At 52.9% G+C, this 24,234-nt stretch overlaps 2 protein-coding genes across 2 annotated transcripts in view; one reads left to right on the plus strand and one right to left on the minus strand.

Annotated features, from left to right (window-relative positions):
• Window positions 1-24,234, plus strand: part of LOC132334576 (serine/threonine-protein kinase pim-1-like) — a 160,764-nt gene that overhangs the window by 10,059 nt on the left and 126,471 nt on the right. The window lies entirely within an intron of this gene.
• The window catches only part of LOC132334506 (serine/threonine-protein kinase pim-1-like), a 30,213-nt gene continuing 21,834 nt past the window's right edge, over window positions 15,856-24,234 (minus strand). Inside the window, exon 4 of the mRNA XM_059860620.1 lies at window positions 15,856-15,996. Within this exon, the coding sequence (XP_059716603.1) occupies window positions 15,856-15,996 (141 nt within the window). The remainder of the gene's footprint in view (window positions 15,997-24,234) is intronic.

Below are 24,234 nucleotides of genomic sequence, written 5' to 3' on the forward strand. Positions count from 1 at the left end.
GCCCCGACAGACGAGGCCGTGTCCTGCATGCCCTGTGGAGCTGATCCTGCAGCCTCTGGAAGACGGAAGATCGCTCACTCTGGAGTGCTTGGAGGACATTCAGTGTATGAAGTGCCATGTGTGACGTGGCACTGCTGGTGTCCTCTGTCAGGTGTTCAAGGGCTGAAAGAGAGAGGAACAGAGCCATGGTCAGAGTCTGAGAGAACCCGAGGAGAGTCCCCTGCCAGGGCCATTCCAGCCAGCTCTAGCCATGGCCAGGAGGGAGCAGGGACCAATGCGACCAGCCCGAAGCTGCTGGCCACGAATCCCCCATGTGGCCCTGAAATCTCTGTGTGCTCTGCCCACGCCGCCCCTCATCCGCACAGGGAGCAGAGCCCTCTGCAGCCGAGGCAGGGCTTGCAGCTCCCCCCGTCAGCCCCTGCTGTCCGCACGCTGCCCTCACTCACCGTTGCAGATGAGCCGGAGCTCTTCCTTCTTCCCCCTCAGGTGCCGCTCGGCCATCCCTGGGAACACAGAGCCTGTCACAGCCCCAGCGGCACAGCTCCCTGCCAGCATTGCTGCCGGCACTGTGGCCACACACCCTGCTGGCCCGGCAGGGCTCAGCCCGGCCCCTGCTGCACGCGGCCGCCCCAGGGCTTGGCTGCGAGAGGGCGGCAGCAGCGCCAGGGCCAGGCGGGGCTCCATGGTGCCGGGCCCGGGTGGCGCTGCCGGGGCAGCAGGCGGGGCTGGGGCCGAGCTGTGGAAGGCCGGGAGGGAGCCTGGGCTCGTGGCTCACCAATGAACCTGATGGCCACCACTTGCAGGGACTCCTGTGGGCTCTGCAGGTAGGGCAGGGCCCGGCGCAAGTTCTCGGCCGCTCTGCTCCCATGGTCTGCCAGCTGGAGAGAGCAGCAGGAGGGAAGGGTTGGTGCGGGCTCAGCCCCTTGGCCGGGTGTTTCCTGTGCCCAGCCCCAGCCTCCCCTGCCTGCACAGCCCTGAGGCGCGGCCAGCAGCTGCTGGTGCCGGGCTCTGGAGGGTGCAGAGGGCCGGCTGCTGCCCGGGGAGCCGCGGTGCCGGCCCGCCCCACAGCTCTGCTGGGCCAGGGCTACATCGGAGCCCGGCTCAGGCCCACAGGAGCCTGGAGAAGAGCCTGCACGGCCTCTGGGTGCAGCAGCAGGCAGGGGCACAGCTGCCAGCCCCGCACTCTGAGCACCGCACTCAGGGGCCTTCTCCAGGCTGAGGCTGGGGCTTCCAGGCTGTCCTTACTAGGCACTTGGTGAACTTCCACAGCTTCTGGTTCTTCACCAGTCTTTCAAGATCCCTCCTCTTCAGGAACTTGACCACACAAAGCAGCGTTTCCTGAGAAGCCTGGAGAGCAGCAGAGATGCAGAGATGGCCCCACAGCCCAGGGCGCAGGACTCACGTCCCTGTGCCAAGGCCTGGAAGAGGCTGCAGCCCGGCAGGCACCAGGGCAGGAGGCAGCCAAGCCCCTGCCAGGGGGACAGCAGCAGCCCACGAGTCCTCACCTGTGCCACAAGACGATTCTCATCATGGCAGTGGAAGAAGAGTGGCAGCAGGCTCTGGCGCAGGGGTGTCTTCAGGGCCTTTTTTTTCTTTTCCAGTGGAAGAGTCACCAAGGTTCTGAAGAGCAGTATGGAGAGCAGCTGCACCTGGCTATTATTCTGTATTGAAGGAAGAAAAGAAGACCTTAGCATTGGCTGCATGGGGCTCAGCTTGGCCCAGGCCTGCAAATCCACAAGGCACAGTGCCTGGGAAGCACCCAGTGGCCGTGGCTGGGGGCAGCGAGCCTTACGTGGTCAAAGAGTGGCAGGAGTGCCTCAATCAGCTGCAGTGTGATGGGGCTGGGCATCAGCATGTCATTGTCCAAGATGATAAAGCTGAGAAGCATGACTGTCATGCTAACTATCTCTCCATCTGCGTCCCACAGGAGCTCCACAAGACTTTCAGTCAGGCTCCACATTTTTTCGGTCTGTGCGGAACACAAGTTTGTGAAACGCCATCCTGCTGCTGCAGGGCCCAGAGGCCAAAGGCCTGTCCTGAAGCACTTGGGGAGCTTAACTGGGAGGCAGGAGTGCTGGGAGCAACACCCAAAGCTCAGCCCCCAAAGCTCAGCCAAGCCCAAGGGACTGCATTCCCCAGCTCAGCCTCAGCTGCTGCCCCCTTCTCACCATTGAGGGCTCCTCAATGAGCTCCAGAAGGGCCCTGAGCGCCAGGCAACGCCTCTCCCTGCACTCGCTCTGCAGCTGCCTTGACAAGATTTCCAGGACTCTGTTAGCACCGCGTTCACTAAGGTCCAGGAACTCGAGGACCTGAAAGGCACAGGGCAGTGACAGGGGACCCGGCCGGCAGGAGCCCAGAACCGCACAGGGCTGGGCCCAGGCAGCAGCACAGGGTGCGGGCACCGTCCCAGGCAGCTGTGGCTCCGAGAGGGCAGAGAGCTGGGAGGCAGCTGAGCGAGGCAGTGCTGGCCATCAGGCTCACCTCCACAAGGAACGCCAGGGCAGGCAGATCCCAGCGTGGCTCCTGTGTGCTGAGCAGCCGGAGCAGGTAGCGAGCGATTCGGGAACACAAGGGGATGGAGACACAGCACATCTCCCTGGCAGGAGAAAAAGGAACCAAGACTTTTGGCCAGGGGAACAAACCTCTGCCAGGACTGACTCACAGAGGTCTGGTCTTTCCCCAGCATCCTGCAAGGGGCCCTGGCCTATCTGGGAGGTGGCTCCTTGTGGGCACCCTCCTCTCCCAGCCTTTTCCAGTCTGCTTGGCCATCCCTCGTTCACAAGGCTCTCTGGGCCACAACCACGTGGACTGTGTTGGGAACCCTGGGAACAGAGCACAAATGTCAGAGGCAGTGGGGAGAAGGGGGTCTCACCTGGCCAGCAGACCCACAGCATAGTGGTGGGTTTCAGCACACAGCAGCGTGTCCCAGCCACCCCTGCGTTCCATTTCCACCACCACATCCTCCTGCTGCATTCGGCAGAGCAGGGACTTCAGGGTCTGCACTGCAAACCTGCGTGCAGAGCAAAGCCCAGGTCACGCTGGGAGCACTGGCTCTTGCCCAGGGTCGTGGCAAGGACAGGAGGAGTGGGATGAGCACCTGTTGGGGCTGGTGGCAAAGCCATGTTGCTCCTGGCATCCTTTCCAGAAGGTATCGACCTCCTCTGGCACATCCAGAGTGCTGAAGAACACTTGGAAGAGCAGATGCACAAAGAGGCGGGGGAAATACACCGTCACCATATGTGGGACACAGGGCACCTGGAGGATCTTCCACATCACCACAGCTGCCTGCAAAGGACAAAGCCCCCCAAGACAGCCCTCAGTGCTGAGGTGTCCGTGTGGCAGGGCCCGAGCAGGGGAGGGAGAGGCCAGGAGAGAGGCAGGGGGAGCACGGGGCCTGGTGCCCCTGAAGCTGCTCCTGGGCCAGGTTTCAGCCCAGTCCCTGAGGCAGGGAGATGCAGTGGGGCAAGGAAGATGGAGAGCTGCTGGAGAGGCGGCCGGGGGGCCAGCAAAGGCCAGTTGCAGAAACTCACAGCCAGGGCAAAGACACCCGTTTTGTCCCCATCTGAGGTGCACGTGCTGTGCTCTGGCCAGCTCCCCAGCACATCCAGGAGTATCAGCAGCACCGGCTCTGCAGTCCTGGGCGAGCACATGATGCTCTTCCACATGGTCAAAGCAGCTCTGTGGGGTTAGAGCTCTGTCTCAGGGGTCTCTCAGACACAGCATCAGGGCCTGGGCAGCAGTGGGGATCTGAGCTGGCTTCCAGCTCTGCCTCTGCCTACTGGCCCTCACCAGCAGCACCCAGGCAGCCCAGCCCTATGGGGACAGTCCCCTGAGGGGTGGCAGGGGAGTGTGGCAGCAGGCTCGGGGGCTGACATGCAAGGGCTGGCAAAGAGAGCAGCCAGAGGGCCCTGGAACTCTCTGTTGGTCAGACACTTTGGCCAGGCTGTACAGGCTGATGGGCTGGGGAGCCCTGAGCCCTCTGGGCAGGTGGGCCCCATACCTGTCACAGGATGGGGCCACACGCAGGAGCGTCATGACTACGTCAGCGGGCTGTGCTTCAGTGAGATCCAGCAGGGTCCTGTTCAGCCTGTGCTCAGCAAACTGATTGGCCAGGAGCCACTGGTGGATGTACCTGACCAGGGCGGGCACCTGGAAAGGGCACAGGGAGACTTGGAAAGCTGCCAGAGGGAGGAATGTCCCCAGCTTCCCCAGAGAAGTGCTTCCCTTCCCAACACACTGCCATGTGGCCTCAAAGGTTTCCAGTGACCAGCAGGCGTGGCTTGGGAGGCCAAGCAATTCCTGGGAGGATCAAACCCTGGCCACAGGCTGCTTACTTGCTTTGGATTGGAAAAGCCCTCCTCTACGAGCATATCCAGCAGGGCAGCACTGGTCTTGGTTTGGAAGTTGTGAGAATATGCTCTGAGCCCAGTGCCCATGGGGCTGGTCTCTTCTTCCCGAATTCTCTTCAGGAATTTGCAAACCAGCTGTAGGAGAAGGGCAGGAAGCCAGGGATTTTGCACGGAATGCTCCAAGCACGGTGACAGCAGGCCCAGCCCAGGTGGGGATGGCTGCAGGTACCTGTGCTGTTCTGTGGAAGAGGCCACGGGCGGGGTCCTGCTCTTGTGTGCGCTCCAGGGCTGCACCTGGCAAAGAGGGAGCACAGCCAGAGCTGAGGGGCTGCGGGAGAGGCCGGAGAACACAGCCCAGCCCTGTGCTTCCCAGGCAGGGACAGCCCTGGGATGCTCCAGGGGATGGAGCATGGCCCCTGCGGGGTGTCTGCCTAGCCCCTCTTCCGTCCTGTCCATGGGCATGGCCCAGGGGATGGGATGGGATGGGATGGGATGGGATGGGATGGGATGGGATGGGATGGGATGGGATGGGATGGGATGGGATGGGATGGGATGGGATGGGATGGGATGGGATGGGATGGGATGGCGCAGTGCCCAGCTGGCTGCAGGCACCAACTCTGTGGCCCAGCTCTACCACTCACCACCACTCAACGGCTCCAGCTCTTCAGTCTCCTGTGCGGGGACAGGTCCAGGACCTTCTTCCTCTTCTTCCCCCCAGGCCAGCTTGGGCCCTCTTGTGGCTCTCTGCTCCATGTCTTGCAGGAGAGATGCCTTGGAAAAGCTCCGAGTCAGCAAGTCCTACAGTCGTGCCTGGAAGGCACCTTCGAGAGAGAAGCCTCGGGAAGGCTACAGGACAGCAAGTCCTGCACTCTGGTCTCGAGGGCTCCTGCCACAAGGACAGGAGACTCCTGTCAAGGATTGTGGTGTGGCCTCAAGGGCACTGGCAGCAGGGATTGGAGATGCCTCCGGGGCACCAAGTCCCACGCTCTGCCCTCAAGGGCACCTGCAGAAGAGGAGCCTCGGGAAGGCCACAGGTCAGCAAGTCCTGTGGTCTGGCCTCGAGGTCAGCTGCAGGAACAATGCCTCGGAAAGGCTCTGGGTCAGACACGATCGAAGGCGCTGTGCGGGGGCTCCTCATGGCACCGCTCTGTGCTGTCCTGTCCCGTTGCCTGCTCCGAGCACTGTGGCCTGCTCTTGTCACCACCAGCTCCTATGTCACCACGTGTCACAAAGAGCCCTTGGACACCCCTTCTGTGCCATGGTTACCATGCTGCACCGTGTCACAAAGGGCCCCTGCACACACTGCCCCCTGCCCTGGGGCTGCTCCCAGCTGAACCAAAGTGGCTCCGGTTGGAAGGAATCTCTCACCCCAAGTGTTTAAGGCAGCCCGACAGGGTCTTTAGGAACAGCTCAGACCATCAGCAAACGCTGCCCTGCTCTCTGGGCTCAGGGCAGCAGAAGGAGACCCCAGGGCTGCCGAGGCAGCCGCTCTGGGAAGGGCACGGGGCCTTCCACAGAAGCTGGCACGGCCTCCTTGGGACATGTCCCAGCGGGTGGCCATCCTAAACCTGTGGGTGTGACATGGACAGGGAACGTGTGGGCCAGGGCACGAATGCTGCTCTGACCCCTGGGCCTGGGGAGCACTGGTGCCCATCTCCTGTCCCAGTGACCTGTGCCCCCGGGGGCTTCTGTGCCAGAGGGAACCAAAGCCCACGTGCATTGGGGGCTGTGCTCTTTCCTGCAGGGGCTGTTGGCAGGAGCACCTGGAGCAAATGCTGGCAACACTTGGTCTCGGTCAGAAGCTCTCACTCCATTCTGAAATTATTTTCTATTGAAGTAATTTCCTTTAGCACAGAAACACCTTAGTGGTGAAGGCACAGAAGAATCTGGCGTTTAAGACTCCTCACTTCAGGAAAGCTTTACTTCCCATTGCTCAACTCAAGGAGTTCCAAAAAGTTGCAAACTTCCCAAATTCATTGGGATGGCCTGAGAAGGTGAAGAGTTGGAATTTTGCTTCCCATCTCAAAGCAGCAACTCATTTACCCTAACATCATCCACTGAGAGTCACTTTAAAGAACATAACACTACACAGAGGCAAAAAAAAAGGCCATTCTTTGGTTTGCAAATGGTTTTCTATGAAGGCATGATAATATCCTAATTCTCTTAAGGAATAAAAGCTGTCCAGAAATGAAAGTCCACTCAGTGTTGCAAAAGTAGCCCAAACAAATGAGTAGATGGCAAAAGGGCTAATCCTCCCCCTGGTACAGATATCTAAGTGGCCAGTAAAGTACAGCTCTCCCTTCTTGTTTCCTGCAGGAGAATCAGGACCATGAACAGGAAGAGTCACAGATATTCTTTCTGCCCTCCATAACCAAAGCTGTGCCAAACCACAGATGCTGCCTTCAAACTGACTCAAATTCCAGCCTAGACCTCTCACCTTCCAGACAACTCCTTCCCCAACACTTCACCAACACCAACCCTCCCAAACTCCCACCCAGAAGCCCTCAACACCCCACCAGGACCCCCAGCTGACCCCGTCCCTCCGCAGAGCTTTCCCACCCTCCAGCAGACCCCCTGGTTCCCTGCAGGTGCCGTGGGATGGCACTCAGGGGGATCTGCCCCAAGGCCTTCCCCGGTGGCAAGCTCAGGCTGCCAGGCATGGGGTTCCTGCATCACCCTTCCCAGCGAGCCTTCCTGTGCACGGCTGTTCCATTTGCACCTTTGTGCCCAGCTCGGACTTCTCCACTCAACCAGGGCTGCTGGGAAAGGATCCAGAGCAGCCTGACAAGCTCTTTTCTCCAGCTCCCTCCTAACTCTCTGGGGAGGTAGAACATCCCACAGGAAAGCAACTGGTGCCACAAGGAGCAGGCGGCCTCAGGCACCTTTGGCAATGAAACAAGGATTTGTTTGACATAAGTAAGCACAAGCAATTCACATTAGTCAACAAGTACTTAGCACAGACAGACATAAGTACTTAGCACCAGTTAGCATAAGAAAAACCTAACTTGACATGAGAGTGACTTGACAAAAAGCTTTAGACATAGTCTGCCAGAAGAACTAAGGGCAAGTATGGAATCAGCCCAGTGCAGGGAAGCCATGAGGAAGACTTTGTGCTGCTTTGGGGCATCGAGATTGCTCCTGACCAGTGCCTGGACATCAGCTTCAAGTCTAGGAATCTGACACAATGTATTTCTAACCCCCTGCCTATCGAATCACCTCAGCAGTGTAAAGATGGATGGTACGTTTGATACAATTCCTACATACTGAAATTTCCACTGAAATTTCTAAGTGGCAGAGAAATATTTTAGTGGGGTGCAGACTCCTGCCCTCCTGCCAGGTCAGTAAAAGGGCTTTTGGCAGACAATGCATTTGTCTGCTGATTTCTCTGAATTAGGGAAAGCCCTCAGGACTGCTATATCCTGAGGGAACACCCTTGGCCTTGACCTGTAGGCACCTCCACAAGATTAAAATCAGCTGTCTCAGCTCCCAGGAGCTCTCTTGGCCAGCATCCTGACATGGATGCGGGGCTGCTGCGAGGCACTGCTGGGACCCAGCAGGACAGGACCGGCTGTCTCATGTCCACGTAGCACCCCTGACACAGACAGCGTCATCCCAAAACCCAACAAACGCTCACGTGTCAGCAGAGGGGAGCAAGGAGCACTGGGCTCCTCTCCAGGTATCTCAGCTGGGCTGGCTCCACAACACACCCCCATCTGAAGGCCTGCTGATGCCCAGCTGCCAGAAATGCCTACCTTGTTCTCTCCAAGATGCACAGGGAGAGCCAATGAGCAGGACGCCTGGAGAGGCAAACCTTCCAAGCCTTTTCTGAGGCCAGGGACACACCAAGATCAACCAAGGTTCTCCACACTGCCTGGTCCACCCAGCCCAGCTCTGTGCTGGCCCTGGGCCACAGAAGCTTCCACCAAGTAGGAGGCAAATGCATATTGCTAAGAGTTGAAACACAGCAGACAGGGAAGATGTGAAAAGTGTGTCTGTAAAGGCCTTTTAATTCCCAGCTCTCAAAGAGAGCTCTGGGGCTCGTGGCTGGACAGAGATGCCCCTGCTCACACCTCTGTCCAAAGAGGGGGAACACACCCTGCTGCAGGTGTTTGGGTTGGTCTCTGCAGGTCCAGGTGGATGCCAAACCTGCTTCTCACAGCCTTCTCCCTTGCCCTGCCCCTCTGCCAAGTGCAACGGGCCTCAAGGACTGCAAGGAGCACAGAGAGCCAAAGTAGGACACTTGCACCTACCTCACTGGGAGCTCCCTGGGAAGCACTTTCCTTGAGAAGCAAGCCCCTTTCCTCCAAAGGCATTTCCCCAAATGTGTAGCTTTTCTGGGGAACACCAACACACTCTTAAGAAAACCTGGAAAGGCTGAATGACTTCAGGTCCTTTCAGGACAGGCACTCCAGCTCTAGCTCCTATTCCCCCAAGTGTGTTTCCACGTGGAGGTTCAGAGGTGCAGCCCCAGGCCCTCTAGAAACACAAGCTGCCCGCTGCCTCTTCACCTGCCTCAACTCCTGCCTGCGCTCACAGCAGGAAAACCAGGCTGTTCCCAGCCAGAGCCCAGAGCCCTGTCCGGACAGGACGCTCTTGCCAGAACCTTCCAGAACTCTCTGCTGTGCACACAGCGCTTTTCATGCCTGCTCCCAACAGGCTGTGGAACGCAGAGCACACCCTGGCTGGCTCTGCCACCAGCACGCCCCAAACACAGGTGGAGGAAGAAGCAGCAGGGGTTGTTTTGCGGCCATGCCCAAGAGAAACTGGAAAGGTGCCCTCACTCTGGTCTCACTTGGTTGGCTTTCTGACTGGGTCTGAGCCTGGGGCTGCCATTCCTCATTGTGGGGACCAGAACCACACCTGGGATCCCAGCACTGCCAGGCAGCGCTCTGGGCACTGGCACAGGTGTGTGTCTGAGTCTCGGGCACCGTGCTGCTGCTTCATTTGCTCTTAGGCACACCCAAAGCTCTCTGTTGAGCCCACATGGTCTCTGGTTCTGCCCTCTTCCTGATCCTGTGCAGGGATGGAGCAGTGCAGTGCTTTCAGGAAGCTGTTCTTGAAACCTTCCAGCGTTCCAAGCTCCTTTGCCCTCTGTGGATGCTTGCCATGGAATCCCTCACAGCTGGGTTCAGAGCATCCTCAGCTTGGCTCTTCCAAAGTCCAGGGGCTCCAGGGTGCTCAGCAAGGTCTATACCTCCACAGCGTCGTGGAAATGGATCTTCAGCACAGGGAACTTTCCAGCCTGATCTGCCTTTGTTCCTGTGTCTGTACACAAAACACGGTGTGGGAGAGAATGGCAGGAGGGGCTTGTGTGTCCCAGGGCCCCAGATTTGTATTCCTCCAGTTCCACAGAGATGCAGGTAAAGCAAAGAAGCCAAACAGTTTATTAATGGAAGGCGAAACAAAGGGATGAGCTGGGAGGGAAGAAAGGGGATGTGCAGGTGTGGAAGCACTCTGCAGCCACGGGATGGAGGTTTGCTGGCCAGCACACCCTTGGTGGCTGAGGGCACACACGAGAGTGGCCACCCCCTGATCTCTGCTGAGACCGTCTAGGGTGGCGGTAATTGCTACAGCGTGGGTGACAGCAGGAGCACGGCATGAGAAATCAGAGGCAAAGGAAACAAGGAAGGATCACTCGTCTGAGTTTCTGAGGAACGTTTATTTCTGAAAGGGGTCCAGTGCAAGTGACAAAGAAAATGGGTCTGACTAGCATTTTTAAAGAGGGGATGGTACAAGGGGTGGCTACAACTCTCACCCAATGAGGGGATCTTAGGGGAGGAACAGATCACTTAGCAACTCCAATAAGGATCATTCAGGGGAGGGAAGAAGCCTCACAAACCAATCAACCATCGAGACATAGCTAACTGACACAGAACATTTGAGAATACAAGGGGAGTGACTACGGAGACTGACAAGAGTAAGGGGTAGTACAACTGAGATTGACAAGGGCTTCTAAGGGAATGAGGGGGGAGCAGGGAGACTGACACACCGAGGGGCAGACAAGTGGTGGGAACACTTTGTGGTAAACAACTTAGAACTGAACCATTAGGGGGAAACAAAATGGGGTACATGGGAGAAACCATTATAGCTGACTAACATAGAAAATCTAACTTTTATATTAAAACTACTGTAAAACACCAACTACCACAGGCAGGGTCTGAGGGCTGGAGGGAGGGAGCTGTCTACAGGGAGGGAGAAGGCAGGAGCTATGAGAGCTTCCCACAGGCTCAGCTGTGCCAGTCATCAGCTGTGCCTGGAGCTCCAACTGGTCTCCTCTGGTCTCCAGGTGGTTTCACCTTCAAAGGGAGGTCTGGAGGTCTTAAAGAGACACTGGTTCTTCTGAGCCAGCAGATGAAAGTTCTTCAGCTCTTGCCTCAAACATCACCTGAAAAAATGTGCCTATGTGGGAGCGGCTGTCGTTTTCACTCAGGCCTTGAAGGGCTGGAAGAGAGAGGAACAGAGCCATAGTCAGAACCTGGATGTGCAGGAATCCAAGGAGACCTTCCTGCAAGGGCCATCCCACCCAGCTCTTACCTTGGCCACAAGAGAGAAGGGGCCAAGGGGATCAGCTGCAAGGTGCTGGCCATGAATCCCCTCACCCATGTCCCTGAAATCTCTGTGTGCTCTGCCCACGCCACCCTCATCCACACAAGGAGCGAAGCCCACTGCAGCCAGGGCAGGGATTGCAGCTCCCTGCCCAGGCATTGCAGCTCACCCAGCCAGCCCCTGCTGACAGCCTGCTGCCCTCACTCACCCTCGTGGAGGGCCTGGAACTCTTCCTTCTGCCCCATCAGGAGCAGCCTGGCCCTCCCTGGGAACACAGGCTAACCATAACTATGGCTGCTTTGGCTGTTATCCAGTTTGTTTTATGGCTTAATGAGGTGAGAAATTCATGATTTTAACTTCCTCTGGAAGGCGAGCGCATGGATTCAGAGCTATGACACACTAACTGTGTGTTTTTGGAGTATTTTAATAATGGTACTTACTGTGAGGAAATGCCACCGGGGGAAACTTTCTCTCAACCCTTCACCCAGCTCTTTGGGTCTGTCCCACCACTTTTCAAAGGGTTCACATCCACTCTAAATGCTAATGATATCATACAGTGGTTATTTTTGTTGATAGGCCTGTTCTATTTTGCATTCAGAGATAAGGGAAGATTAACCTGGATAACCACGCTGACACCTACCCCAGAGACAAGGGATGCTGCTGCCCCAGAGCCTGACCCTGCCCCACAGCCCATCTCAGAAATGAACCACCCAGATTGGGTACTGGTGAAGGAGATGGGCCCGATGCTGAAGGAGTACATTTCCCCAGCTGGTGAAAACCCTCCCCCTGCCTCAAAGAGGGAGAGTCTGATGGTGCAGCAGTGGAACCCACAGATGTTACAACCATCCAGGTTCCAGCTGAACTGCAGAGGCAGTCACAGCCAGCAGCAGTTGCCCCTGTGAAAACAGGGATTTCTAAGATGAAATCAGAGCACCCAGATAAGGATAAGAGGGCCCTCACAACCCACAGGGGAGCCAGTGGTTGAGATCATCACTGAGTCCCTGACATACATAAGTGACGGAGTCGACGGGAGACAAGCACATCCGATGATGATCAACAAGTCTCAATTTATTGATTTAACATGCGTGCTCTTATAACAGTGATAATAAGGCTCATACATATTGCAAAACTAAAGCTCACTATTGGTTCGCTATAAGAGGTCAGCTCAGCCTTTGCTATCAGATACTCAGGATGCCTATGTTTTCTCCCCTCATTAGCTAGTCTCTGCTTCTGCATCCCGTTATCGTATAACTTCTTGCTCAAGGACACTCTGGCCCTGCCAAAGGCCCCCCACCAGAGGCCCATTGCTTTACCAGCTGTATTTTATCATGTCCCTTCTCTTCAAGCCACGTCTCCACAAAACTCTCCACACTTCCCCCGTTTTCTTTTTGAGCAAGAAGGTTTGTCTGCCAGGTTTTTTCTATCATTCGACTGACCATATTCTGAATGCAATTAAAAATACAAGGCAAAATAAGCAAAAGCATCAAAACTACGCCCAGTATCCCTATTGCATATATTACAAGGTTCCTTAGCCATGGTCCAAGTCCCAAGCTTTTAAGCCATTCGTCAATCCTTAGTCCTTCCTCTTCTTTGAGACTGTGAAGTCCCTGTTGTAATTCTTTTATTTTAGCATGAATTGATACAGAGTGGTCGGACAAATTCATGCAACACATACCTTCAAATTCTTCACATCCATGCTCATGAGCTAAAAGCAAAAAATCTATAGCAGCCCTATTTTGTAAAACAGCATTATTAACACTTTGCACATCTGCAGTTAGCATATCTAGAATTTCTGACGTCTTATTCAATTCATCCTTGGCCCAACACCCCAATTGCTTTGCTAAGTTCATAGCTTTATTTGCAGCTCCTCCTGGCAAGATAGTTGAAACTATCACTTGTTTTAACTCACTCCAAAACTGTGGGATTCCTATCTGATTGCAATCTAGGTCGTGCAAGCTGCGTCTCTGCCTGCTTGAATTTCGGCTCAATTGCATCAATAGAGACACATTGGGGTGAAACAATGACAATTTTCCCAAATAGCAAGGTCCTCCCTGTGGTTTGGCCGGTATACCATTCCAAGCTCTGTCTCCACAAATTAAAAATATCCCTGTGGGTAATTTCTTCGGGGCAGTGATATTACTGCCGTTGCATCGGCTATAAAGCTGCTTATGCACTATACCTGATTCCAGGGATGAATCTAGGGCAGTCCATTTCCCTCTATTCTGATTAAGATCCTGGGAGTCTAAGGGCTCAAAACTGATCCAATTGCCCTTTAAGGTGTTAGTCATACTGGCGTTTGCACTTCCAAAGAGATCCAACTCCTCAGGAGGAGAGTGCAAGGTGGTATTAAGTGACAGAATTATTTGACATTGACGGTAGCCATCATTTTGTGTAGGGTTTATAGGGTCTGTAACCGTCGAAAGGTTTTTGCACAAGGTTTGATTATCTATCAGACCACAAAACTCCTTGGGAGACCACACAGGCAGGCCCACTAAGCACGTTCGAAAGGGGTTAGTAACTCCTCCTAAGCTAAGACAAAGCGATGATTGATTAGTTTGATTAGCAAGCGTTATCCATATATTGTCTCTTGGCTGATTAAAGCGCGTTACTCCTACTACCCCAGCTATCACAGCACTAAGCAACACAACAAAAATAAGCTTCATTTTTCCCTCTTATTTTTCTTCTTTTTCCTTTTAATTTTCAGCGTCCCTAACCGTTGTAATTTTAGATCCTGTAATTTTCTTAAGCATTGATCCAATTCTTCATCGGGATCCCCCTTAATGGGCCCTACTACAGAATGCTCTGTTAAGGGCACCAACTTTCTACACCTTGCAGATGCAATATAGGACCTACTTTGAGCTTTAACCCTTTTTACAATATGATTTAATTCCCACCGATAATAAGCCAAAATCTTTTGTTCAGGCGCTTCAAAAAGATTTAAAGCCGAACTCATGTCCAATCTTGTTTGTTCCCTCAGCTCCCTTTGCCAGCTATCAAAACGATGGTCATACCAGCACGTACCACACCACAATTGCCGGATCAAGGACTGCTCTATCCAAAAGGTCTTATAGCAGCCCCCACAATACAATGCCACCCAAGCAGCACAACATGAACAATTACAATCAAGACAGTTCTGGCCCGCTGGGCCCCTTATGTAAAAAGATGACAGTGACTCAACAGTTTCAGTCAGCTCCTTAGTAGTCTGGCAGTGTGTCACAGCTCTGTCGATCGCCTTCGAGTGTCCCTTCAGCTGTATCAGTAGTGGCCGTAGGATCACTGGCAGCTTCTCCTCTAGTCGCTTCTTGTCCACTTCTGTCAGGTTGCTCACCAACTGCTGCATTAAGAACAGGTTTAGTCCACTTTGTGGGTACCCACACAGCTCCTGTATTGTGTGTATACGAGCGGCCTTTCTGGCACCAGATCCCTGTTGCTCGGCATTCCCGACGCATGTGACTCATGCCTCCGCATAGGTAACATCTCATCCGATTTCCTGTTGGAGCCGGGGTAAGTGCAGCTGACGCTTGAAGGGGTGCAAGGGCAGCTAACACCTGATTCTGAGAAGCCTTTTGCTTGTTCTTGTAACCCTAATCCCAGCTGATTGATAGCATCTACCAAACAGGCTTGTGATCCTACCAGCATCTGTGCCATTCTTTCTAGTGCTTCTTCTATGGTCCAGTTTGCACCTAGTGTATTAATTACACTCCTTGTAGCTGAATTACAATTCTGAAGAGCACATTGTTTCAACAAAGCCCCTCTCATATACTCGGGTACCCCTGCCTTCTCAATCGCAGCAGCAGCTTTATCTATAAATGAACCGAACGATTCCTCCCGGCCCTGCTTAATTCCCATATACACAGGTACTCCTCCTGGTTCCTTCACTCTATCTATTGCTAATCTAACCAACCTCATTGCCTCTCGGCACTTGTCCGGTCCAATCAGAGCCTGTGCTTCAGTGCGAAGAAATGCTCCTAAACCCATAAGCTCATCCACAGTCACCCCATGGAGAGGGTCTCCTGGCTGCCGCTGTATCGCTACACACTCATTAACAAGCGCCTGCCAATGTGCATTAAATAAAAGTTGTTGATGCTGAGTGAAAATCACTTCACTATCCCTCTGCAATCAGCAGGCAAAAGTACCTGAGTATTCCAAACAGAATCCAACATCTGTCTTGCTGGTTCACTAGTTACCCCAAACTAACTAACAGTAGATCGCAATTGTGATAGCAATTTCCAATCGAGAGCAGTGATTGTTGCTAGTAATCCTCCACCAGCCTGTGCCTGGAAGGTCACCGGGCATGCTAGCTGGGTTGCCACACTAACTGCACCGTCATCCCCCCTCTCCAAGCCATCCTTCGCCAGCGCAGCCCAAGCCTCCCTTCGCCCCCTGGCAATGGCCTCCGCTAGGTCGCTTTCCGCCCCAGGGATTGGCTCATTACCCTGCGGGAATTCAGCAGTGGGTGGCCTTGGCCGTGGCCCCTGCTCTTCGGGGGGTGCAGAAGGCTCACAAGCAACCTCAGGACCAGCTCTGGTAGAAGGCGATGGTGGAGGCGGCAGGACCACCTTTGTGAACACAGGGGGTAAAGGAGTGGTCTGATCCTGATCACTCCCATAACTCCTATTCTTGGTGTGAGCGGCAGATGCCTGCTCAGCTGCTTTCTTTTCTGCCTGATGCTGCAGAAGCTCATTGTATACCACCCTCCAAAGCTTTCCCAACTTTCTAGCCGTCTTATCGTCCTCTAATGTAGCCTCCCATAGTAAATTCCTGAAGTTTCGCCACTCTGTCAACTCATGTACAGTATGAGGATTTGCAAAAACTCCCTTGGCATACCCATATGCTAAAAGCCCCGGTAACTCCTTTTGTAAATCTATCTCCTTAACCTGCCGCTTTTGTAAAAAAGCGGTAAATAAATCATATGCTGCTTGCCTTTCCATACCTAATTCGTCAGCACTGTTGCAGCCCCTCAAGGTCTCGGCAGCACGTATCGGCCAGACTCGTCTGTACGGACACCCAGGGCACGGCGCGTCTTAACTCTTCTTTTTCGCGCTTTTTTGCCGTCCCGGCTGCTTCGGGACCCGACCCGGTCGTCGCTCGTCCCTGGTGTCTGGCAAGGATCACGTCGTAGGGGTCACCATTTGACGGAGTCGACAGGAGACAAGCACATCCGATGATGATCAACAAGTCTCAGTTTATTGATTTAACATGCGTGCTCTTATAACAGTGATAATAAGGCTCATACATATTGCAAAACTAAAGCTCACTGTTGGTTCACTATAAGAGGTCAGCTCAACCTTTGCTATCAGGTACTCAGGATGCCTATGTTTTCTCCCCTCATTAGCTAGTCTCTGCTTCTGCAGCCCGTTATCGTAAAACTTCCTGCTCAAGGACACTCTGGCCCTGCCAAAGGCCCCCCACTAGAGGCCCATTGCTTTACCAGCTGTATTTTATCATGTCCCTTCTCTTCAAGCCACATCTCCACAAAACTCTCCACACAAAAGTCTCTGTAATCTGCACAAAGACATTGTACAACGGGGCTATGAGGCTTAAACAACCTGGTTACTCCGGGTCTGGGACCTTTTGGGTACAGGTGTGCAAATGGATGGTTGTGAGGCACGGAATTTGGGACTCTTGACCCAGGACTCAGGTATGAATGAGATTTTTGTAAGAGTGTCAGGGTCCCTTTCCCTCTGGGAGTGGCTTTTAATGAGTGTCAGAGAGAGGTTTGTCCACAGGGAGAGAATGCAGGAGCACCACCATAGAATGTGCTGGAAGACCCTTGAGGAAGGGATCCAAAAGCTGAGAGAAGTGGCAGCATTGGAGGTACTCTTTGGGAGGGATGGACAGCATGACAATGACCCTGACAAAATCAGGTGCACAGGGCAAATGCTGTGGAGTCTGGCAGATCTGGGGCCATCTCAATACACCACCTTCACTGCAACGATTAATGCCGATACCAACCAAGAGACAGCGGGCTCTGTCACCAACAAGCTTAGAAATTGTGAGAGTATGATCAATGGCCCAATGCAGGCTCATGTCTCTGCTATTATTAAGAGCCTACAAGAAGAGATGAGGGTGGAGAGAGGAAGAAGAGTTCCCACATGGCACCAGTGCGAGTCACAGGCCCCAAAGTCACAGCCCAGCGTTCCCCAGCTAGAGAGAGAGGCTACACCCCAAGGGCTGACCTGTGGTTCTTTCTGTGTGACCATGGGGAAGACATGGGAAGGTGGGATGGGAAACCCACTTCTGTCCTGGCAGCACAGGTGCATCAGCTCAAGGAGGGAAACACTAACGGAGGGAGTTCCACTAAAGTGAAGGTAGCCTCAACCTCCCATGTCCAAGCTACCGGGTATGATCTGTCAGATCCCCTTGAAGAAACCTCTACCGTGTATGCCCAGGAAAGACATAATAACCAGGGTTAGAGGGGCCCTGCCTCTACCTGGGAAGAGGCACAGCCAAACCGGATCTTCTGGACGGTGTGCATCTGATGGCCTGGCACATCATAGTGACAAAAATACAATGCCTTAGTTGATACTGGTGTGCAGTGTACCCTGATACCATCAGTACATGTTGGGGCAGAACCTGTTTCCATTGCTGGAGTGATGGAGGGGATGGCAGCAATTGACCCTCTTGGGAGCCCAGGTGAGCCTGACTGGGAAGGAGTGGAAGAAACATCCCATTGTGACTGGCCCAGAGGCCCCGTGTATTCTGGGCATAGACTTCCTCCAAAATGGCTATTGCAGAGAACCAAAGGGACTCAGGTGGGCTCTTGGCATAGCTGCTGTAGAGGCAGAGGACATTAAGCAGTTGAACGCCTTACCTGGACTATCAGAAAACCCATCTACAGTAGGACTCCTGAACGTGGAAGAGCAACAGGTGCCAATTGTGCACTGCCATCAGTGTCAGATGAATCGAGATGCTGTGATCCCCATCCACAAAATGATCGGTGAGCTGGAGAGCCAAGGGGTGGTCAGCAAAACCCACTCACCCTTCAACAGCCCCACTTGGCCTGTGTGCAAGTCTGACAGAGAATGGAGATTGACTGTGGACTACCGTGCATTCAATGAAGTGACTCCACCACTGAGTGCAGCTGTGCCGGACATGCGGGAACTCCAGTACAAGCTGGAGTCAGAGGCAGTAAAGTGCTTTGCCACTATTGACTTTGCCAACACGTTTTTCTCCATTTCTCTGGCAGCAGAATGCAGGCCTCAGTTTGCTTTCACCTGGAGGGGCGTGCAGTACACCTGGAACCGATTGCCCCAGGGGTGGAAGCACAGCCCCACCATCTGCCATGGACTGATCCAGGCTGCACTGGAAAAGGGTGAGGCTCCAGAACATCTGCAGTACATCGATGACATCATTGTGTGGGGGAACACAGCAATAGAAGTATTTGAGAAAGGAAGGAGGATCATCCAGATTCTGCTGAAAGCTGGCTTTGCTGTCAAGAAGAGCAAAGTCAAGGGACCTGCCCGAGAGATCCAGTTCCTGGGAGTAAAGTGGCAAGATGGACGGTGTCAGATTCCCACTGAGGTCATCAACAAGATCAACGTGATATCTCCACCAACCAGCAAGAAGGAAACACAAGCTTTCCTGGGTGCCATAGGGTTTTGGAGAATGCACATTCCCGAGTACAGCCAGATTGTGAGCCCTCTCTACCTGGTCACCCACAAGAAGAACAATTTCCACTGGGGCCCTGAGCAGCAACAAGCCTTTGCCCAGATCACGCAGGAGATCGCTCATGCAGTAGCCCTTGGCCCAGTCAGGACAGGACCAGAGGTGAAGAATGCGCTCTACTCTGCAGCTGGGAGCCATGGCCTCTCGTGGAGACTTTGACAGAAGGTGCCTGGGGAGACTTGAGCCCAACCACTGGGATTCTGGAGCCAAAGTTACAGAGGGTCCAAAGCCAACTCCACTCCCACAGAGAAGGAAATCTTGGCCGCCTATGAAGGAGTTCAAGGTGCCTCGGAGGTGATTGGCAGAGAAGCACAACTCCTCCTGGCACCTCGACCACCAGTGCTGGGGTGGATGTTTAAAGGAAAGGTTCCCTCTACCCACCACGCCACCAACACTGCATGGAGCAAGTGGATTGCTCTTATCACACAGCGAGCTCGTATTGGAAACCTGAATCACCCTGGGATTTTGGAGATAATTACAAACTGGCTGGAAGATGAGAACTTTGGTCTCACTGATGAAGAGGAGCAGGAACAAGTGACACGGGCTGAGGAAGCTCCACCATCCAACAAACTTCCAGCAGAGGAAACACGCTACGCTCTTTTCACTGAAGGTTCCTGTTGCATTGAAGAGATGAACGAGAAATGGAAAGCAGCTGTATGGAGCCCCACATGACAGGTTTCACAAGCTACCAAAGGAGAAGGTGGATCAAGTCAACTTGCTGAACTCAAGGCCATTCAGCTGGCCCTGCACATTGCTGAAAGAGAGAACTGGCCAAAACTATACCTTTTATACTGATTCGTGGATGGTAGCCAATGCTCTTTGGGGCTGTCTGGAAAGGTGGAAAAAGGGCAACTGGCAATATAGAGGAAAGGCAGTCTGGGCTGCTGATGAGGGGAAAGACATCGCCACTTGGGTAGAGAAGCTACTTGAGAAAGTCTGTCAAGTAGATGTCCATGTCCCCAGGAGTCAGGCTAGTGAGGAACACCGAAACAATGAGCAGGTAGATCAGGCTGCAAACCAATCCTCCCTCCCATCTTCTGTTCATGGGCCATTGAGTGTCACTGCATGACTGATAAAATTACATCATCCCATTGGGAGATGCTCCACCCAGGGGGATGTGAGGGGCAGCAACGACAACCCCATCAACCCGTGTGACACTCCAGATCATCAGGGAACCGAGGGCCAGAGTGACACAGCGGGGCCTCATGGAAACAAGAGGCCGTTGGGAGCCTGCGGGGCTCTGACACCCCAGAACACTCAAATGCTGGGGGTGACCAAAGGCTTCTTTACTCAAGTTTTGTGTACAGGAGAAACACCAACCAGATATTCTCAAGAGGTCAAAATGACACAAAATTTTACTGGCAAAGCACAAAAATCCAAGAAACTTTGGAAAAGGATTCAATGTCACATCCAATTCAACATAAAACACTTATCATTGCAGGAACTTCATTAACTTGGCCCATTGAACCTGGAAACCTTTAAACAATTAGGTTGCTGAGGTACCCAAAAATGTTCCATAGAAAGAGCATTAGGAGAGGAAAGAGAGAGACAGAAAGACAGAAGCTCTAGAAGGACACGCATATGGCTCCAAGTTCCTGGGGTTCCAGTGTGGGTGAGACCCAAACCCCAGGAGAAGGCAGGGTCCATACCAGGGGCTGACCTTGTGCTCTGTGTTTTTAAGCCCCTGGGCCTTTGTGGGGCACCCCTCAGGTGGGATTTGTGATTGCTCAGGCAGTCAGGGCTGGCTCAGCGCTGTCCCCACTGTGTGACTGACTGACAGCTCATCCCAAGGTGTCTGAGGACATTGATCTCATCCAGCCTCTGACAGCTACCATGGTGACACTGGGGAACCTCATGGAACTGTGGGTCAGTTGTGACAATGCGGATCCAAGGACACCAGGGTGACACTGGGGAACCTCATGGAGCCAAGGGGCCCTTGTGACAGAGTGGGGCCCCATGGAAATGAGGAGTCCATTGTGACTGATAGGGAAGATTCTTTACAGACAGTTCGATGGGTGAAGGTTTTGGTGTTAACATCTTTGAAATGGTCTTAATGTCTCCATTAACTTTATTACAGAGCCCAGACAGCTTGGCTCCTGAAACAGACACATGGGTCTGCATGAGCTTGAGTTTATGAACTTTGGGGTAAAATGACAGGTTCAAGAGGGGAAAATGTGACAAATGGTTTGGGAAGGCTGAACCTTCCCAGTACCTCGGCCAATGGGGACAGGAAGAGGGCAACATGTGGCCAGGAGTTTGGATAAAAGGAGGCTGCACCCTCTGGAACCTCGAGGGAGAAAACCCCGTGGGTGTGTGCCCTGGTGGACTCTTTCCCATTATTGGAATAAAGTTGCAGGACTCCTCTGTCTCCTTTATTGACACTGGCTTTCCATTGTGTGATTTTCCGTACATGACACTTTGGAATGTCACGGAACCAAGGAGCCCTTGGGACACATCAAGGCCCCTTTGGAACAAAGAATCCATTGCTGACAGTACAGAACTCATGGAACCAAGGAGCCATGGAGGCAATGCAGATCCAAGGACACCATAGTGACACTATGGAACCTCATGGAATCAGAGACCATTGTGACACTCTGGTGCCTCATGGAATCAAGGAGACAGTTGTGAAACCCAGGGACCCTATGGAACCAAGGGTCAAGGATGAAGATGTGGGGCCATAGAACCAAGGAGCCATTGTGACATTGCAAGACCTCATGGAAGCAAAGATCCATTGTGACTCTACAGAAGCAAGGGGAACATTGTGACAAGGAGAATATTGTCACACTACAGGGATTCATGGAACCAAGGAGACCATTGTGATACTGTGGGGCCCCATGGAACCCAGGGAACATGGAACAGGTCTTGACTGTTTGACTGGCTTGGCCTTCTTGGGGCCACCTGACAGGTCTGGCTGACCTTGGCATGTCGAGGCCTGCTTCTCATCAGCCCCTGAAGCACTGGGGCTCTGTGCTCTCCTTCCTATGGAAAGAACTGTCCCGCTTTTCAGGTGTCCATTGCCAAAATTGGGATTCCTTCTCCATATTTCTTTATATGCACAGATTATTCCCAGATGAAATCTGCCAGGACAGACAGACCTGGCTGGCTTGACCACCCTGAGCCCACCTCTATTCTGCCTTTGAAGCACTGGGACCATGTGCTTTTGTTTGCTATGGGTAAAAAAGCACTTTTCATGTCTAGGTCCCCTTGGCCAATGTTGGGAATCCACCTCCAGAATTCCATATCCAAGGATTTCTCCCAGACAAAACCTGCTAGAAGATACAAGTCTGGCTGGCCTTGGTTTCCTGAGGGCTGTTTCTCATCTGCCCTTGAAACACTGGGGCTCTGAGCTTTACTCATGAAAAGAACTCTTCTTCCATTCCAGGCACCCACAACCAAAACTGAGATTCCACTTCCAAAAATCCCTATGTCCAAAGACTTCCCACAGATGAAAGGTGCCAGGAGAGACAGCTCTGGCTGCCTTGGCCCATGGGAGGCCACCTCTCATCTTCTTCATAAACCCTTGGAGTTTGTGCTTTTCTTTCCTATGGAAAAACCATCCACCTCGACCAGGTGCTCATGGACAAAGTGGGATTCCACCTCCAGAACTCCATCCATCCAAGGATTGCTCCCAGGTGAAAGCTGCCAGGACAGACAGGTCTGGCTGCCCTTGGCCTCTTGGGGGCTTCCTCTCACCTGCTTTTGAAACACTGGGGCTCGGTGCTTTCCTTCCAATGGAAAAGAACCATCCTTTTCATCAGGATGTCCAGGGCTGAAATTGAGACTCAGCCCCCCAAATTCTGTATATCCAAGGATTTCTCGGTGATGAAAACTGCCTGGACAAACAGGTCTGGCTGGCTTGGCCTCCCTAGAGCCACCTGTCTCCTCTTCTGCCTTTGAAACACTTGGGCTCCGTGCTCTCCTTCCTATGGAATAGAACCATCCTTTATATCTATGCTGAAATGGCCGAAATTGGGATTCCACCTCCAGAACTCCCGATATCCAAGGGCTGCTTTCAGATAAAAGCTGCCAGGACAGAGAGATCTGCCTGGCCTTGGCCTCTGATTGCTGCCTTTCATCTGGCCCTGAAACACCAGTGTTCTGTGTTTTCCTTCCTATGGAAAAGAACCGTCCTTCACCTCCAGGTGTCCATGGCTGAAATTGATATTCTGCCTCTATAATTCTGTGTATCCAACTGTCTTGGTTTGAAAAGACAGTGTCCTGGGGTGACTGGTATCCCCACTCATCTGTGTTATGCTGGATATTATGTTCTGTGCCTTTAAGACTGGCTCTGCAGAGTGAAAGTTTTGTTTTGGGCCTCTTATCAGCCACTCGGCGGGACATCCAGATAGCACCAGTACATACTGCTGCTTTTTTGCTTTTTGCCCTGCTTTTTGCATTTGCTCTTGCTTCGCCTCTGCTTTTGCTTTGCTTTTTCTTGCTCTTGCTTTTTTCCCTCTTCTCATTAGTTAATTTAGCTAAACAGTCCAAATTTTTTCCTGAACTGTCTCCCCTTCCTGTTTGGATCTACCGATGTGCTCCGGACTGGGACCGGGGAAACACCGAGAGAGAGTTTGCATCTTGTGGCTGCAGCAGCTGCCCCAGTGCCAGAGGGACTGATAACAGCGACCACCCCCAGGAGAGACTTTCTGAATTTGTCATCTTTTTCAGAGCGGTGAAAGAGCGGTGGCATCCGGTATTGCTCATTTTGGGTGTTGGGGGTGCTGTGCTTGTCAAATAAACAGGTTCTTTCCACTTCTCTCAGAGGAATTCTTCCCGAACCGGTTGTGGGGAGGGGCCGTGTGGGTTTGTTTTTTGGAGAAGCCCTTTTTGGGGATTCTCTCCCAAATTTGCCCTAAACCAGGACAGACAGGTATCTGCTAAGGAAGGCAGAAACCTCCCCTGAAATGAAAAATGTAAACCCCCTCCCACCAAATTCTTACAATTTTGAAATTAAAAGGCTCTCAGATAAAGATACGGGAATAGGAATAACAGTTCCTTACTAGGAAAACTAAAAATACAAATGCAATCATACAGACAACAAAAAAACCACTGACAGACTCAGAACACAACCTGACTCCCTGTGTGTCAGGGTGTTGGCAGCAGTCCCATTAAATGGTGGCTGCAGTGACAGATGGGGTTCTGTTGGAGCAGTGATCCTGTAGAAGGGTGGAGTTTTCCTCTGAAGATCCAGGGGTGCTGTAGATGGGCCTGGTCTTCCTCTGGGAATCCAGTGGAGAAGACAGCAGCTCCTGTGGGAATCCAGTGGGAAAAGGCTGCTCTGGTGTCCCAAAATCCCAGATTATATCCAGGTAGGAATGCTTGGCTCCTCCCCCTGGGCAGAGCATCTCCCAATGGGATGATGTAATTTTATCAGCAATTTTATGCAGTGACACTCAATGGCCCATGAACAGAAGATGTTTCCCAGAGGGAGGATTGGTTTGTGGAAGAGATAAAGAAAACTGCCCAATTAACAGAAGATAACTGCCACACCTCTAACAGATGGAAAATAGAATATACACATTAATTACCTTGCAATCCAGGACATTATCCACCCCTTATTCTATTTCCATCTGCATCACAATGAAACCTTACACACACTTCTCAGTGAAGACTGGGTTTCCCTGTGGTACACAACAGCTTTCTCCATCTTTCTGCATTACCCACCAAGTGC

Source organism: Haemorhous mexicanus, chromosome 16 (assembly GCF_027477595.1).
Source record: "Haemorhous mexicanus isolate bHaeMex1 chromosome 16, bHaeMex1.pri, whole genome shotgun sequence".
In the NCBI taxonomy this organism is placed as follows: Eukaryota; Metazoa; Chordata; class Aves; order Passeriformes; family Fringillidae; genus Haemorhous; species Haemorhous mexicanus.